Genomic DNA, 18,175 nt, shown 5'->3' on the forward strand with positions numbered 1-18,175 from the left:
TATTAAAAAAACACTAGCGGTTCAATGCGCTTTACGCCGGCTCAGCACTTGGATCAGTCAAATATTGTCACAACGGCATAATACATCCCAAAATCAAATACATTGACAGTTTGAGTCCCCGACAATAAGTATAATAACCGTAACATGCCTCGCCATTCTTTGAATATAATGACCAAAGTGACTTTGTTGCGCCATTAGTATTTTCGGCCATCAGATATAAAGTTGTAGGCATTTTTTGCCGTCTGGTGAAACCTCTGAGCGCAACAATTACCCGGGTTGTATAGGGCAACCACTCCCTCCACAAAAATGGATGCATGTGGTTAATTGGGCCTCGCTATCGCACGGGGCCCATTCAAAACCGACTAGGAAATGACCATCCAACCAATGCCACCCCCTCCCCCCCCCCCCCCCCCCGCGCGCGCGCTCGGGAGCTCCCGTGTGAGGCTCTCTGCGTCAGACAGTCGACGTTTCGCACAGGGCGCAACTCGCCTGGGCCAGCCCATTTTGCAGTGGCACGCCCGTGAGGTGGAAAACGCCAAAAATTAGCGCGCTAGAGCTGGGTTTTGAACCCGAGACTTCGAGGTGATGCACGTGTTGTGCTAGCCAATCTGCCCGACATCACTGACCCCTAAGAAAAGCTAATCTGCTTGACAAACTCCAGTGCTAGGTATGCAACGTAGCTGTTAAAGAAACAAACAAATGCAGCAAAATCTAAATGGTCACAAAATTCCCCCAAAACTAACCAATGTAACACATAGGAATTTGTAATTAAAATGGCAGCCCGGTGCATATGAACTATAAGCCGCAACAGAGTTAAACTTTTTAGAAGTTTTGAACGTTATTTTCTTTTTAAAAAATGTAAATATTTTTTGAAACACAAACATTTCGTGAAAACATAAACATTTTTTGGGTTTCTCAAACATTTATTGAAAAAAAGGATTTTCTGAAATGAGAATATTTTTGAAATCACAAACAATCTTTAAAAAACAAATATTTTCTGAAAAACAGATTTTTTTGAAAATGTGAACATTTTTAAAAATTATGAACAAATTTCCAAAATGCTAACAGTTTTTAAATTTGCAAACATGAACATTTTTTGAATATGTGAACAAATTTGGCAAAGCTTGAACCTTTTTTGAAACTCCTAAACATTTTATGTATTTGTGAGCAAAATTTGAAAATGCAAACAGTTTTCAAACTTGATCATTTTATGAAAATTCCCTGAACTTTTTTTTAATTTGCAAACAATATTTGAAAACATAAACATTTTTTGGATATGTGAACAAATTTGGAAAAGCTGGAACATTTTTTGAAATTCACGAACATTTTGTGAATTTGTGAAAATAAAATTAAAAACATGGATATTTTTCGAAATTACGAACAGTTTTTCAAAATGTGAACATTTTTCAAAATACCCGGAACATCTTTAATTTGCGATTTTCTTTTTCAAATCGCCTATGCGACGCGTCGACAATTTGAAGCAGAATGCGTGAAATCGCTCAACGCCTCCTCTTCTTCTTATTTTTTTCTTTGCGAGAATGAACGCCTCCTCTCCTCGTTTCAGATCTGTAGCACTAGCACACTGATCTCTATCTTTCTCTCCAACCCTAACCATCTCTGATCAGCGCCGCGGCAGTCCGTGCGTGCCTTCCTTATCGTGGTGGCGTGCCCAATCCCGTACGCGAGCAGGTCGTCAGTTCATCATCAGAGAAAGATAAAAACCCTGAGCTCCGCGCCCCACCTGTCTGTCCAAACCCCCTCTCGCCAGCGCGTTCACCTCTCCCCCGCCGCAGCCGCCGCTCGCGTGTCCCGCCGCCAGCAAGCGACACACCGCCGCAGCCGCCGCTCGCGATGCCGACGGTCAGCGTCGGCCGCGACCGCCTCTTCGCCGCACTCGGCAGGGTCTACAGTAAGCGCCTCCCTCACCCCCACCCCCCTGAACCCCGCCGCGTACTCCCTCCCTTAACCCGCCGCGAGAACGCCTAACTCATCTCGTCTCTTTGTTGTGGATGCTCCAGCGCAAGACGAATTCGAGGCACTCTGCTTCGATTTCGGCATCGAACTCGACGATGTGGTGAGCCGCTCGCATCTGTGCCCTTTTCCTCTCTCCTATACTCTCATGCTTTGGTGTTTGGGTGTTAATTTCGTTTGATGTGATTTGCTTCATTGGGTTTGTGTAGACCACAGAGAAGGCCATCATCCGGAAGGAGAAGCACCTGGAGGAAGACGTCGAAGCGGACGGCGATGACGAGGTCATCTACAAGATTGAGGTTGCTGCCAATAGGTAATCGCATTTCGGTTTTACCAGCTGAATTGTCTAGACAAGTGGCTAAACTGCTCTGACTTGAGTTGCTATCATGTGAGATATCTGTACGTCTTCGGCATCACTAGCTCAATTAGTCTGCATTGAGTTGCTAATTGAATATGTGTGTATGAATTGGTGTCACGAGCAAATTTTGTTCTGCAATTCGGTTAAAAGCTTTTGGTGTATATGGGTATCGTGCATGCCATGTGTCACTTAATGGTTGGACTTTGCGGAGATTGACCTTGTTAATCCGTATTAATGTCAGCTCAAGTCTTAACCTGCATTATTTATGGTGATTCTTTTGGTTTTGGCATCGAATTTGGAACCAACATGTGTAGGTTTTGTTCACTCTGATTTTCATTTAATTTGGCATAAACTTTGGCCGCGCCATTCCTATATTTGATGGTAATTCATGTTACCGAGGAGTAGTTTATTTTGTCTTGCTACTTTTGTATTTAGTTCTATTCTCTTGTTAATTTTGGGTGTAGTAAGAATTTTTTTGATGCTGTGAGACACATGTCGTGTAATAACTTGCGTTCTCGTACATGTTTGATGTGAGATAAGACTTCAAATAGTTGAACTTCCACACATCACATTGTGTTCATCCAGAACTTTTGGTTTCTTCCCAGCAAAAGAAAAAGAACTGCTTCCTCGTATATGTCTGATGTGAAATAAGACTTCAAATAGTTGAACTTTCAAATAGTCTACACTGGTTTTATAGATTGGAGTATCACCTTATTAGTATTGCTGGCATCAAGTATGCACTGGAAATGTCTTGGCTAGTCTTATGCTTTCACGATGTGTTTTCTTAATTTACTAAGTTCAGTTGGATGACTTGTTGGTTGTTAAACAACTACAAAGAATTAGCAAAGATTTCTTATGTAGTGTGATGTCCATTACAATGCATGCAGATATGATTTGTTATGTCTTGAAGGAATAGCAAGATCTCTTCGCATTTTCACTGGGAGTGAAGCAACCCCTATATTCAAAATTGCTTCAATCCCTCGTGGTTCAATGCTCCAGATGCATGTTAGATCACAGGTAATGGGTTGATCAGGAAGGTTCATTTTTACCCTCATCTAGCTCTTTATTATACATAAGGTTAATATATTTTATCCTTATAATTTCTTATTGCCATGTTACGACATACGTCAAATTTTCAATTAATATACTTGAAAAAATATGAGAAAAAATAAATAAGGTTGCGTATCCTAAGTGTTTTGCTAACTTCTGGGTAACGGTTCTGTATTGTCTGTGGATAAAATCAATAGACAGAGCTAAGAGTTTGGTGCTCGTCTCAATTTTAAACTCTCTTGAACGACTTCATTGTTAGTGCATATTCTAGATAAAAAACACTTAAAAAAGGAGAAATGACTCAGTGAGTTAAATGAATGACAAAAAAGGGATTTGGAAAAATAAAACAAAGGCAGGACTTAACACACTAGTTTAATTTTCTATACATATGTTTGTCATGCTTAATCCATGTGTGTCATAAATGTTCCGTTGTAGCCCTGACCATTGCTATAGCAGAAAAAAGATATGCAATTCTTAGATGTTAACTTGCCCATGCATTTGAGATTCTACATTCTAGACGCTAGCAGCAGATGACATGTCAAGTAATGGATTACGTAAATTTTAAAAATCTTGACCCTGTTTCTCTAGAAAGAAATGTATTATGTATGCACACATCTATTAAAGGAAAGTCAAAGCCTTGACCAGCTGATATTTTATTTCTTTTGCAGACCTCACAAATTAGACCATATGTAGTTTGTGCTGTCCTCAGAGGAGTAACTTTTGATGAAGTCAGATACAACAGCTTCATTGATCTTCAAGACAAACTCCATCAAAATATTTGCCGGTATAACTTGTCTGGCTAGCGGTGGTGTGTTAGTTTGTTGTATTTGAGTTGAAGATCATCATCCTTAGTTAACTCACTGTGCTGTGCTGTGCTGTGTTGTGCTGGAGAACAGGAAGAGAACTCTTGTTGCTATTGGTGCCCATGATTTGGACACTCTACAAGGACCCTTCTCATATGAGGTAATTTTTTGACCTTGCTGCAATTAGCTACAGTTAGTTGACGCTCCTTATTAATTCCATCAAACACCCCAGAGAGCTTTGTATTTCCGTCAGGCACATCCTTGCTATCTCATTCTGTGCGTGTTCTGCATTTTCTGTTCTTCTCTGTGGTTGGTGGGTGGGGGCCCATATTTCTGTTCGAGGATCATTGCTAAAGATTTTTTTCAAGGGTAATTAACTTTTTTAGGGATATAGAAACAAAGGACATGCTGTGGTCCATTTAATTGATTTTGCACGTATCCACGGAGCTAGCTCATGTCAAGGCTGTAGCTTATTGGCCCCAAAAGCTCCCTTCCGCTGCCTCTGGCCCTGTTTTGGGGAGATTCAGGTTTGTCTTGAGTTCACCAGAAGCAAACTATACTTCTAAACAGGCTGTCTTCAAGCTGGAGCTTACTCTCAGCTTGTATTGATAAACTGGACCTCCTTTTCACTAGCATTTTAGAGAAGCCCTAATTTGGGGGAAACATGTGCCCTGTTTATTTAAACCTATTGCATTATGGTCTGAAGCTTTGTAACACGAGCCCAAGGTGCTCCCCAGTCCCCACTGTTTGGTGTTGTTCCAGCCTATAAGTACAATTGGTGCCATTTTTGCGGACTGCTGTTGATTCTGGGGAGGTTAACTGACAAGTGAAAGGTGGGGATTCAGGTCTAGTTAGTAAAATTTGAAGAGTAGCTCTCCCTGACCTGTGTGCAATCAAGATGTTCCTGATGCTATTGACTTCGGATGGAAATTGCATCCTAGGCATGGTTTCTTGTTTATAGTTGTTGAATTGATGTACGTGTTGAATTGTGGTGTTTGGATGGGCCTTCCCCAATTGCAGTGCTATACCCTATACTGTCCATATTCTTTGATAGCTTGGCTAGTTGAAGTAAATACAAAGAAAAACATCAGGTGCTGAGCTTTTCAAGTGTACCATAAGTTGATATTATTTTTCTTTATGTTTAGAGATTTTTGTGGGAATTTTCGACCTTGCAAGCAATTCTTGACTATAGTATATCTTCTTATGTGCCTCTTTCGGATAAGCCTTTTTTCATTTTGATCAAAACTCACAAATATTATTTTAACTTTATAGCTGATGATGTGACAATGCAAATGTCCCTGTTGATTCCTATATCCTTTATTTGACATATTAATTAATCTTTTCAGGCTCTACCACCACAGGAAATCAATTTTATCCCACTAAAGCAGGTTAAAATTCACCACTTTCAACCAGCGATACATATCTCCACTTTACACGTTACTGTTAGAGCATTCCTGCATTTTGTGCAGGTTTCTAGGGAAACAGCAGTTTTGACTTACATTTCTTTTCGTTCGCTTGGTTATATTGGTTCAGGAGCAAAATTTCAGAGCGGATGCATTGATGGAGTTCTACAGAGTAAGTAGCTATGCCACAGGTTATAATGCCGTTGGTACACTTAATATTGCTACTTATGACCGTTGGAACCATGATTTTCTGAACTTCTGCAGTTCTATACCCTTCGTGCTTAGTTCTGATTTTCCTTAAATACTCTCTCTGTACATATATTTGGTCACTGATAGCTTACACTTTCTTTTGGCAGTCGGACATGAAGTTGAAGAAGTTTTTGCATATAATCGAGAACTCTCCAGTTTACCCAGTTATATATGATAGCAACAGGTAAACCTATTTCATGGTATTGTGGTTACATTTCTCAACTTGTTTTTGTTACAAGGTGTATGGTCTTGTTATAAGAGGCAAGACACACGTTTGGTTACCAGTTCAATACTTCGCTTAATATTATGATGCATATATTGTTTGTACCTGTGCTGTTCTGGTACTTATTCTAGGTCCTTGTTTTGTACTGCCCATACAGCAAGCTGACACTCTAATACTTGCAGAACTGTATTATCGTTACCTCCTATCATCAATGGTGCACATTCTGCTATCACCCTTAAGACAAGGAATGTGTTTATCGAATGCACTGCTACAGACCTTACAAAAGCAAATATTGTTTTGAATACAATGGTAGGTTTAATGTAATGCTTGCTATCTTTTAGATTGTAAAAGTGCTGCCCTTTTGGATGAAGATTAGATTTATTTTGTTGATGCACTTGTTACCTATGTGTCTCTAGGTTGCAATGTTCTCGGAGTACTGTGAAAATAAGTTTGGAGTGGAACCAGTTGAAGTGGTATCTTATGATGGAAGCACAGCCATTTACCCTGATCTTTCATGTTATAAAATGGAAGTTGCGCTCTCTGATATTATTGGACCCATTGGAATCTCCCTAGATGAGACGCAGGTATATTTTATCAAGTACAGCATATCTTTTCGCCGGAAACACAGACCACATATCTGGATAATAATTGAAATAAGTGATAGATTTTGATCTCTACTGTAGAACAGCCGTTTTTTCTGATGCAAATTGCAATGTTCTACCTGTATTCAAAATTAAATTAAACAAACATTTTTGATAATTATGTAAGGCAATGTTTTCTGCTTGAGTTCTTTGAATTTATGTTCGCAGCTTTGAGCAAGTGAAATGATACAACTGAGTATTTGAAAGTTTAGGTTATCTCCCTTTTGAACAAAATGCAATTGCAAGCGAAACTTTGTTCATCAAATGGGGAGCCTTGTATTTCGGTGTCTGTCCCTCCTACAAGAAGTGATGTTCTGCATGCCCGTGATCTAGCAGAGGTAACATATGGAATTCCCTACCTATCAAAGTCTTCTTTGTAGTTATTACTTAGAATTGGTTGATAGTTTTTGGTTTGATTTTCATTTTCATTCCATACAGGATGTTGCTATAGCTTATGGGTACAACAATGTGCCAAAATCAAAGCCAAAGTCTATGACAATAGGTGGAAGGCAACCACTAAACCGTTTCTCTGATAAAATTCGTGCTGACGTATGTGCTTAAGATATTCAGTACTCGTAGCGATCCTTCAGCTTTGTTCCGTATGCATATGTTCACTCATCGGTATTTTACTGGGAGGACAATGTTTTTGGGGCAGGTTGCAAGAGCTGGTTATATGGAGGTGCTCACATTTGTTTTGACTTCACACGAAGAAAACTTTGATATGCTAAACAGGACAGACGATGGAAATAAAGCAGTCATTATTGCAAACCCCCGTACTTCTGAATTTGAGGTGAATTGCTCAAGTACTGAAGGGTGTCTTTATGATTGGATCTTTCATTTATTTGTTACAGCTGGTTGCAGTAGAAAAAAGTATTCCCTCCGTTTCTAAATACTCCCTCCGTTCCTAAATATAAGTCTTTCTAGAGATTCCAGTACGGACTACATACGGAGCAAAATGAGTGAATCTACATTCTAAAGTACGTATATATACATCCGTATGTAGTCCGCATTGAAATCTCTAAAAGGACTTATATTTAGGAACGGAGGGAGTATAAGTTTTTCTTGAGATTTCAATATGGACTACATACGGTAGAAACGGAGGGAGTATGTCATTATGTTGTTAATTGCATGTTAATCAGCGAGCAGTGTAAGCATTCATTCATTGAGGCCTGGCCTTCTAAGCTTGGTATCTTTATTAGTTTCATTTTCGAAAATAGTTGTAGATAATTTACATATGCATACAAGTAAAATCAAGAATGAATGCACAACTACCACCTGGTGCCGGATTATGTACTGATTAAAGTTGATGAAATGTTATGGTTCTGTCTTTTTGATGATATACGAGATAGAGTTGGGGTAGCACCAATTGAGGAGAAGCTTGTCCAACATCGTCTGAGATGGTTTGGGCATATTCAGCGCAGGCCTCCAGAAGCTCCAGTGCATAGCGGACGGCTAAAGCGTGCGGAGAATGTCAAGAGAGGGCGGGGTAGACCGAATTTGACATGGGAGGAGTCCGTTAAGAGAGACCTGAAGGATTGGAGTATCACCAAAGAGCTAGCTATGGACAGGGGTGCGTGGAAGCTTGCTATCCATGTGCCAGAGCCATGAGTTGGTTGCGAGATCTTATGGGTTTCACCTCTAGCCTACCCCAACTTGTTTGGGACTAAAGGCTTTGTTGTTGTTGTTGTTGTTGTTGTTGTTGTTGTTGTATGAATGCATTGACAACTAGTCTCTGGTGCCGCATTATTTACTGATTATAGTTGATGAAATGTTATGGTTCTGTCTTTCTGATTAATATACCTTTTGGATGCTATTTGTTATATAGATTGTCATCATACTCCTGGTATATGTGGTCTTTCATATTTAGCTGTCTTCACTTACCTACTGCAAAACAAATCAATACATTTTGTTTCTAATGTAAGATTTTGAAATATAATTACACAATTCACATGTTCTTATTCCAGTACGTGATGTATGTTTGTTTTGCTTGTGATGTTGCAGGTTGTAAGAAGTAGTCTGATGTCATGTTTGTTGAAAACACTGAAGCATAATATAGACCATCCAAGACCCATAAAGGTACTTTATGAAAACAAACAATAGTATTCATCTCCGTAGTGTTAGCAGTGTTACTGAGGTGCTTTTCATGTGGCTAATGTGCATATACTCCCTTTTTTATATACCAACACCCTAATTATTTGCTGACACATAATATTGGTTTGTTATAATTATGTGTGTTACTATGTTTATTATCATGATTTTCGAAAAGGAATGCTTTCATAGAGCTGCTTATGTTGGTAATGACCAATTGGCCATAGTATAATTTCTCAGCATTGTTATATGTGTGTTAGTATGTTTATCATGATTTTCGAAAAGGAATGCTTTCATAGAGCTGCTTATATTGGTAATGACCAATTGACCATAGTATAATTTCCCAGCAATGTTATATGTGCAGATTTTTGAAGTTGGGGATGTAGTGTCATTGGATACTTCACGTGATGTTGGTGCCTCCAATAATCGCCGGCTTGCAGCTTTGTACTGTAATAGTAATTCTGGATTTGAGGTAATATACAATTACTTCCTCTGCAGGAGTAATATTTAAACTGCTTTGTTGTTGGCCTTGGCTAAATGTTATCAATTACCCAGGAAATTATGGGTTTGGTGGATAGGATTGTCAAAATCGTGACACATTCTCCACGCATAAAGTTCGGCCAGACTTACTATGTTCCTTCAAGTGTAAGCATTTGAAATTGTTGATGCATTTGTGGTACATCCAAGGTTCCTTTGGTGTTATGAACATCTGTACTGATTGTCTCGTCTTATAGGAACCTGAGTTCTTTACTAAAAGACAATGCAAAATTGTTACGAGTGATGGAAAGCAGGTCGGCTACTTGGGAATTGTCCACGCTGAGGTAATATTTTTCTGTCATGCGCAAAAAATCATGCCATGGAAGGATGAGCTGTGAACAATAATTTTGACCTAGTTTGTTACATGCAGGTGCTAAGAAAATTTGGCATTCCGGACCCCTGCACCTTCGTTGAGATAGACATTGAGGCTCTTTTGTAGTTGCCATGTATGTGAGTCAGGGGATTCTCTCGTTGGTTTTGCAGTCTGGCAGGCGTGTGGTATCTCAACCCAACAGGACCGGACCCTCATTTTAGTCATGCTAAGCAATATCATTATACTGTGGATGCCTCTCAGCTTTTTTGCGAGTGAAAGATATTGCCTTACTTTGTTTCCGTTTTGATACAAATTATACAGCACCATTTTGGCACACATGTTTCTATGAAATATGCGAGTTATTAATATTGTGAGAAGAATTAGACGGTGGAAAGGCAACCAATTGAGTTCATGAAATCCCTTCCAAACCATGTTTGACACGATGCTCAAGTAAATTTTAGCTTCCAGCGCCTTTTTCACCAAACCTGACAATTCAGTTCTGTGAGTTGAGCAGGTTGCGGCTGAACTCTGCTGTCTACTTCTCCCGATATCTGTTACGGAAATTTGGGTCGTCTGCGCGTTGTTTTCTTGGTCGGCCAATTGTGGGCGCGTTGCCTTCAGCAGCAGACATTTTCTTTCTTTCTTATTCGAGACCTGACGGCTCATGGCTGACGGACAGAGCCGGGCACAAACGGACGGACAAGGCGAGTCCAATCCTTTCCCGATCGGGACGGGAGGGACCGCTCTTCCAAGCCACAATCACAAGGTCCGCTAGGACGGAGCCTCCGCCGCGGCCACTATGTCTAGGTCCATGTGGGGCTCTTCTCTGCTTGGACGAATTGGATGGACTCGGTTCACTGCGCTAGGAAACGAAGATTAGTGGCTTCGTGCTACTCTTAATTCACTTTAATGCAAGTGCTAATCGAATCCAACTTTGCATCTGTAAAAACAATTGACACACTTGTGCGCTGACCTATCCTCACACGTCTCTCAGTTAAAAGAAACGTTTCCCTAATCGGACTCTTTTTTTTTGTAAGAAACACAAACAAATCAAACTTTGCAAGTGAATGATAACACCAGAATATATTTTGTACAAGCCAGGATTACTGCCTCATGTAAACTTCAAACACATTTTGGAAACTAGCATTTGATGATGTAGCCTATTGCCAGTTAGTTTGATTATGCCTAAACAACATGATTTAGATCTTGCCAACTATCAGATGTGTTATACGCTGTGGGCCAATTGACTTTATTCATGCTCATACTTTAGTTTGGGAGATCACAATCGAAGAGCTTTAGATATGGAGACAACACAAAAAAGAAAAAAACTGACATTGGGATTTTATTTATTAGGAATTTTAGGGCATTTCAATCCTAGCTAGTCATTTTTAGCATCTTAACTCAGACTTTGCCGTAAGTACATGATATAAGAAACCCCGAGAGAACTAAAGCCTATATTTAGCCTATCCATCCGACTACTTTGATCCCAACACACAACCAAGTCCTTAGCTCATAATACCAGGTATGAGAAAGCCTTCCTGCGACGTTCTAGTAGTTGCTCCAGTGCCATTAGCCCATTAGCCACCAAACGATTAGATTGCCTGTTTCCGTGTTGGGTTTTTGATTCGGAGGAAACTGAAATTTGGTAAAACGAAAGCCCCAAATTCCAGTCGAGAAGGAAAAATGAGCGAAAATGTGTGCAACAAGTTCCTCATAGAGATTGCATAGGCGGCCATTTGGATTGTGAGGCCATGCTCGTTTTGCGAGATTATTAGCCGTCAAACAGTTCCCCGCTATTGACAACCAAGATAAACTAATTTTTTTTTATCTTCCAAATGATATGTTTGAAGGGTGCTTCAACCTGCAGGTGAACTGGCAGAGGTATCCGGGGTTGGTTGAATAGGATTAGTTTTTTGGTCCACTCCTGCTTTTGAGAAAGGGTGATGACTTGAGCATGATATCAGAGATCAACAAACTCTCTAAGTACCAACAGAGTTGGGCTATTCTCAGTAAGACCAATCCGTCTTTGATTTATCAGCCTAGTGCACCATTATCTTCTGTTCCCTACTGTGTTTTGTACAAATCAGGAATGCAACCGCCGGTCTGATGCCACCAGCCAGTGGCCAAACCAAAAGGACATGGATTTTCCATCACCAATATGAATCACATTGCAAGCAACATATATTGCACGGACCTCCTTGTCAATAGGCGGTGGCAACCCATGCCAAGGTTTCTCCCTGACAACGCCATTCTGCCACAACCATCTAGGTTTCAGAGCTCTGCCTTCCAGCTGGAAGCTGCAGGTTGGGAATTCCAAGGCCATCAAAATGGATGAGGAAACAAACGTGATACCATTTGACACTAAGTACCACCACTGACATAACCTGAACCAACGCTTGGAAAAGCACGTCTCAATTATCTATTTACTTGATGATTTTCTTAGCCATGTCTACCAACATGAGCTCAAAGATAATCATTGTAGTTGTAGAGATAACAACACGGTTAAGCGATCAACCGAGTTTATCCAGTTGGCTTTTCATTCCACCGGCTTGAGATCTTTTGTATTGTGAGATACCATCTTGAGATATTAGGATCCCCATAACTTGTTTATATAGTTGCAGTTTGTAGGGAGAGCCGTTTTGGCTCTGGGGAGCATACGCTCCTGGATGAACAGTAAATTAAAAACAAATAGTAAATAAGATTTAAAATTCTGATTTTTTGTGTGGATGTTCATGTTAGTGTAACAAAGTAGGCTTGACAATTTTTATGCGAAACATGATAGCAATGCTTCATCGGTGAACAAAATTAAATTAAGTGTAACTTTTGGAGGTAACATTTGGCGTTTGGCTTATTTTTTTCGCAGGTCAAAATGCTTAGGCTTTTCACCTAAAATTTGAGTGTGACAATGAACATATCTATTTTTTTTTGCATTTTTTTTACATTTGAGTATAAACATATTTTTTTTGCTCGCAGGAGCATATGCTCTCTGCAGGTGCAGCGGTTCTTGACACTAGTAGTACCTGGTCTACGAACACCGGATGCACGCGCGAAGGAACCAATCTCTGGATCCGATACGCCCAATGCCGCTTCCCCGTCCAACCCCATAGCCGCCGTCCATCCAATTAAACCCCACCTCCCTTCCCATCTCCTCCATTCCCCCTCCCCCCTTCCCTCCCCGCCGCCGCCGTCGACGCCATGGCCTCCTCCGCGTCGGCGGCCTCGCCGCTCACCTGCCACCACCTGGGCATCCGCCACCGCCCCCACCTCCCCTCATTCTCCCTCCGCCGCCGCCCCACCTCCTCACTCTCATCTAAGCCCATCTCCCTCTCCCACTCCCACTCCCACTCCCTCCCCAAGCCCCTGATCCCGTCCACAGCTCGCCACCTCCTCCCGCCCGTCGCCGCGGCGCCGGCATCTCCCCCCGCGCCGGCGAAGCCAGCCCTGCAGGGCGCGGCCATCAAGCCGCTGCTGGCCTCCATTGCCACGGGGGTCATCATCTGGTTCATCCCTGCCCCCGCCGGCGTGGCCCGCAACGCGTGGCAGCTGCTCGCCGTGTTCCTCGCCACCATCGTCGGGATCATCACGCAGCCGCTGCCGCTGGGCGCCGTCGCGCTGCTTGGCTTGGGCGCCGCCGTGCTCACCCGCACCCTCACCTTCGCCGCGGCCTTCTCCGCCTTCGGGGACCCCATCCCCTGGCTCATCGCGCTCGCCTTTTTCTTCGCTCGGGGCTTCATCAAGACGGGGCTCGGGAACCGCGTCGCCTACCAATTCGTTAAAGCCTTCGGGGGCTCCACGCTCGGCCTCGGTTACTCGCTCGTCTTCGCCGAGGCGTTCCTCGCGCCAGCAATCCCCTCGGTCTCCGCGCGGGCCGGTGGCATCTTCCTCCCGCTCGTGAAATCTCTCTGCGAGGCGTGTGGATCGCGCACTGACGACGGCACAGAGCGAAAGCTCGGCGCCTGGCTCATGCTCACATGCTTCCAGACATCGGTCATTTCGTCAGCGATGTTCCTCACGGCGATGGCGGCCAATCCGCTTGCTGCGAACCTGACGCTCAGCACCATCGGGCAGGGGATCGGGTGGACGCTGTGGGCAAAGGCGGCCATTGTGCCAGGGCTGCTGTCGCTGCTGATTGTGCCGCTGGTCCTGTATGTCATCTACCCACCGGAGGTGAAGACCAGCCCTGATGCACCACGCTTGGCCAAGGAGAGGCTGGCAAAGATGGGACCCATGAGCACGGAGGAGAAGATCATGGCCGGCACGCTTCTGCTCACGGTATGATGCCACTTGTACAATGTACATCCTATATTTTTTGCATCAGTTTTGCTCTTAATTGCTTAGTTCGCAATTGCTGTTAGGTAACTTATATACCCTCTTGTGTTCTGTGCTATTCGTATGCTGCTGCCATCCAGTGTTAGGACTTGATCGTCTAGTAGTTGAGTAGTTGAAAGAGCTGTCTAGAAATAGAGATTTCCCTGACAGCATGATTTAAACCGAACTGCAAGAGGCTAGTTGCCTGGAGTATTCTTTAATGTGGCTTAGGGTTGCGGGGGCCCGGGGTTTGTTGTGCTCCTGGGCTTAGAGGGAAGGTTGGTGGGTATGGTGGCGGCGTGTGAAGACGGTGCAGCGAAGCAGTGACGACGTGAGCGGGGAAGACAGCCATTGTCAGAGGGCTGGTCGACCAAGAGGAGTTGGCATATGGCAGCGAGGTGATAGGGTTAGGAAGCGGAGGAGATTGACACAGATCTGGCGGCAGCGATGGCGTTTGGGAAGTGGAGGAGGTGGTGCAGGGTGGGTTACTGGTGGTGAAGGGGAAGGTTTGAGGTAGAGAGAGAGGTAAGGATGTATGTTGACTGGAATTTATAAAATATCTTCAAGTGTTGTTTAGTGACTGACAGATTGAGCCATTTAACTACAGGTGGTACCTCTAGAATTACACTATTGAGATTTTTCAGTAGACAGTCTGTGAATAAATATCTAAGGGTTCTGTTTTGTTGTTTTCCGTTGTGTTTTTGTTCATATTTAGAACATTGCACAATTTATGGCTTAAACCACTGTTACTTATTGAGTGCCTTATTTTGCAAAAGTGGGGTAACCTTGTCGAAACATGGCTGTTGGTACAATCACCTGTCTGCATCTTGCTTGAATGTAATCTGGAAAACTTTTTCGTACTGAAACATTGTACTGTCCATGCCACCAGGTTGGACTTTGGATCTTTGGAGGAATGCTGAGTGTAGATGCAGTGTCTGCAGCGATTCTTGGCCTATCTGTCCTCCTAATTACAGGAGTTGTCACATGGAAAGAGTGTTTGGCGGAGTCTGTAGCATGGGATACCCTTACTTGGTTTGCTGCGCTGATTGCGATGGCTGGCTATCTCAACAAATATGGCTTGATTTCTTGGTTCAGTGAGACTGTTGTTAAGGTATGGCTCTATTCTATTTCCCTGAGTTTCCTCTTGAAATGATAGTGGCTCCTATTTAGTTATTCTTGCTTTCTAATTATAGACATTGAGCATGATGGATGTGTGTTGCTGTACTATGCCACGTTGTTAGCATTTTGACAGCACGAAATTTTCTATATGCTGGCACCTCACTAAACTTTATTCTTTTAACGTTGATGGTATCCGTTGCAAAAAGTTCTTCTACTCATATGTTTGCACCCTACCGCTGATAGGCTGGGTTAGATTGTTAGATCTGAACTAGAAATTTATTTCCTGGTTATATACATCTGAAGGAAGTAAGACATATCACATGAGGGCTCATTAGTTTGTTGGTGAATTGAAATATGATGGCTTTACCATTCCAGACCTGATATTCCAATATTTTTGCGAGTCCAGAGTAACATCAACATAGATGGAAAGTGCTTTCAATATTTTCATTTTCTGACATCTTGATCTGTTTTCCTCTCAGTTTGTTGGAGGTCTTGGTCTGTCCTGGCAACTCTCATTCGGCGTCTTGGTGCTGATGTACTTCTACTCCCACTACTTCTTTGCTAGTGGCGCTGCACACATCGGTGCAATGTTCACTGCGTTCCTGTCTGTGGCGAGTGCCTTGGGCACCCCTCCGCTTTTCGCTGCCATGGTTATGTCATTCCTTTCAAACCTCATGGGTGGCCTGACCCATTATGGCATAGGGTCAGCCCCCGTCTTCTATGGAGCCGGCTATGTTCCGCTTGCCGAGTGGTGGGGCTACGGATTTGTCATCTCCGTTGTTAACATCATTATCTGGCTTGGTGCCGGAGGCTTCTGGTGGAAGATGATTGGTTTGTGGTGAGCAACACGGTAAATGCGGGACTTCCTATTTCAATGAGGGCGAACGAAACTAGCAAAACATTTGCAGGTGGCACAGGTTGAGCTGACCACAAGTTTTGTCGACATGATCCATTCTTTTAGTTTGTACCCGTACATTTGTTTTTCTGGCAGTTACTTCCAATGCCAGGGTGCAGTTACTGGCAAGTGGCATCTGATGTTATGTGGTAGTTTCTTCTTCTGTTTATCTTATGCCTTAGTTTGTGGTGCACCTGATAAGCCTACATGATTGTTAAATGGATCTTTGCCCCCCGAAACTTTTGAGTAAAATTTTCTGGCTCAAAAATAGCACCTGGATTTTGAGCAAACGAGTTTTCTGGCAGGAAAAAAAGCAACAGATCTTTTCTGTTGTAGGTATGCACTAACATTTTGGTAACTTACATTAACTGTACTTACTTACGAAGCCTTTTATCCCAAACAAGTTGGGGTAGGCTAGATATGAAACCCTTTCACGAGGACTTCCCAGGAAGTCATCCATCGTAGTACTACTCTCGCCCAAATGGGTTTCATACCCAAAAGACTGGCTAGTTTTTACGTTGGCTCGCCAAGCCTATCATAACCCTTAGATATGAAACCCTTTCACGAGGACTTCCTAGGAGGTCACCCATCCTAGTACTACTCTCGCTCAAATGGGTTTCATACCTATGGGACTGGCTAGTTTTTACGTTGGCTCGCCAAGCTTATCACAACCCTCCTCCTTTACATTAACTGTGCCAGAGATTTTTTTTTGGTAACTAACATTAACTGCCGGAAACCCCAAACCACGGATCCGAAAGGGCACGAAGCATACATGTTCGTTCTCCTTGGGATGGGGGATGGTCTCCTGCACGACGACATAGCCGACCGTGGTGAGCCCGGGGCGCGGGAAGGCGGTCTCCGGCGGCGGTAAGTACCCGACGGTGGAGAGCCGGTCCAGCTGACCGTGTGCGTGTCACCTTTGAGGCCTTCCACTTTCCATTAGTCGCGGATGCCACCTTGGGTGTTGGAGCGGGCCCTTGCTCGTACCGACGAGCTGGGCGACCTTCCTCAGGCGTCGCTCGCTAGCCATCGCTTTGGCTGCGGTGGGAAGTTGCGGCGCGTGGAAGGAGAAAAGCTTGGGGGCACAACAATGGAGCACTTGGAGCTTTGGGTGAGGAAGAAGATGAGTGCGGGGAAATGAGAGCACAAAGTTATCTCTCGCATCGCCCTCTGTTAGAGTAAAACGAGATTGAATGAAAGTAATAGACGATCAGTTGTGATTTCTATTGATTCTCAAGTATATATACATCTGAAAAAGGTGGGAAGAAGAGGTGCCTGTTCGTAGGCATCCCTCCAGTACAAGTGCCTGTTGACAATAAAGAGAGAGAAGAGACATCCCATGATTGAGCCGGGAAAATTGAGCGGTGGCGGCTTAGCGTTGCCACGCGGCCGGATATCTCTTCGCATCCCATGATTGAGCGTTAAATGACGAGTGGGTGTCGAGGGGTTGTCGTTAATCCTCATGCAGGGATCGAGGCACACCCCCCTCTCGATAGGACGTGACCTTGGAGGCCCCTGACCCACTCCCTTATGTCACATTAACCGTCAGGTCAAAGCTAGCACGTGGCTGTGTGGGCCCGTCGATAAGACCGTCCTGACTTGTCAGAGTCGGGCAGGACGAGGGGTTGTCGTTAATCCTCATGCAGGGATCGAGGCACACCCCCCTCTCGATAGGACGTGACCTTGGAGGCCCCTAACCCACTCCCTTATGTCACATTAATCGTCAGGTCAAAGCTAGCACGTGGCTGTGTGGGCCCGTGGATAAGACCGTCCTGACTTGTCAGAGTCGGGCAGGAGGACTTTTGAGACGTTGTGCGGGAACTTGTCCCACCCCGAGACGGGCCACACGGGAAAACTCTTCGGGTGTGTAGTTTAGTTCTCTCTCTTCGACAATTCTAAAGCTGATGTGGTTCAATTCACCTTGGAAGGCACCTCGACAGGTGGAGGTCAGCTGGGTGAAGACACTGACAGGAAGACTATTGTTGAACTAGTTTCAAGACGGGCGACTGAAGACGATGAAGCAGCTCGGAAGGACCGAGGTGATGCCGCTTGAAGACTGGTTCATAGGTTACTAATGGTGTCCTGGCTAAGGGGCCTCTCATGACGAGTTGACGACGGTTCCCGGCTTGGGGGTTGGGGGGGGGGGCTGAGGACCCCTTTGTCGGTTCAGCCCTAGGTGACTTTGGGCGGCCTATGGAGAAATACACGATGATTCCG

General features: G+C 43.7%; 2 protein-coding genes across 2 annotated transcripts; both read left to right on the top strand.

Moving 5' to 3' along the window:
- The first annotated feature begins 1,580 nt into the window (after positions 1–1,580).
- Positions 1,581–10,002, top strand: LOC109763494 (phenylalanine--tRNA ligase beta subunit, cytoplasmic). Its single transcript, XM_020322341.4, has 19 exons — positions 1,581–1,909; positions 2,019–2,074; positions 2,181–2,284; positions 3,217–3,346; positions 4,048–4,163; positions 4,276–4,342; positions 5,529–5,570; positions 5,716–5,757; positions 5,942–6,018; positions 6,240–6,366; positions 6,474–6,641; positions 6,911–7,036; positions 7,137–7,247; positions 7,354–7,488; positions 8,700–8,774; positions 9,151–9,258; positions 9,342–9,431; positions 9,521–9,607; positions 9,694–10,002. Exons 1-19 carry the CDS (start codon positions 1,852–1,854, stop codon positions 9,760–9,762), a joined length of 1,788 nt encoding a protein of 595 aa, XP_020177930.1. The 5' UTR covers positions 1,581–1,851; the 3' UTR covers positions 9,763–10,002.
- Positions 10,003–12,672: 2,670 nt separating this feature from the next.
- On the top strand, positions 12,673–16,226 carry LOC109763491 (dicarboxylate transporter 1, chloroplastic). Its single transcript, XM_020322339.4, has 3 exons — positions 12,673–13,908; positions 14,834–15,055; positions 15,543–16,226. Exons 1-3 carry the CDS (start codon positions 12,832–12,834, stop codon positions 15,903–15,905), a joined length of 1,662 nt encoding a protein of 553 aa, XP_020177928.1. The 5' UTR covers positions 12,673–12,831; the 3' UTR covers positions 15,906–16,226.
- Positions 16,227–18,175: the final 1,949 nt, after the last annotated feature.

This window comes from Aegilops tauschii, chromosome 5, assembly GCF_002575655.3.
Source record: "Aegilops tauschii subsp. strangulata cultivar AL8/78 chromosome 5, Aet v6.0, whole genome shotgun sequence".
Lineage (NCBI taxonomy): Eukaryota > Viridiplantae > Streptophyta > Magnoliopsida > Poales > Poaceae > Aegilops > Aegilops tauschii.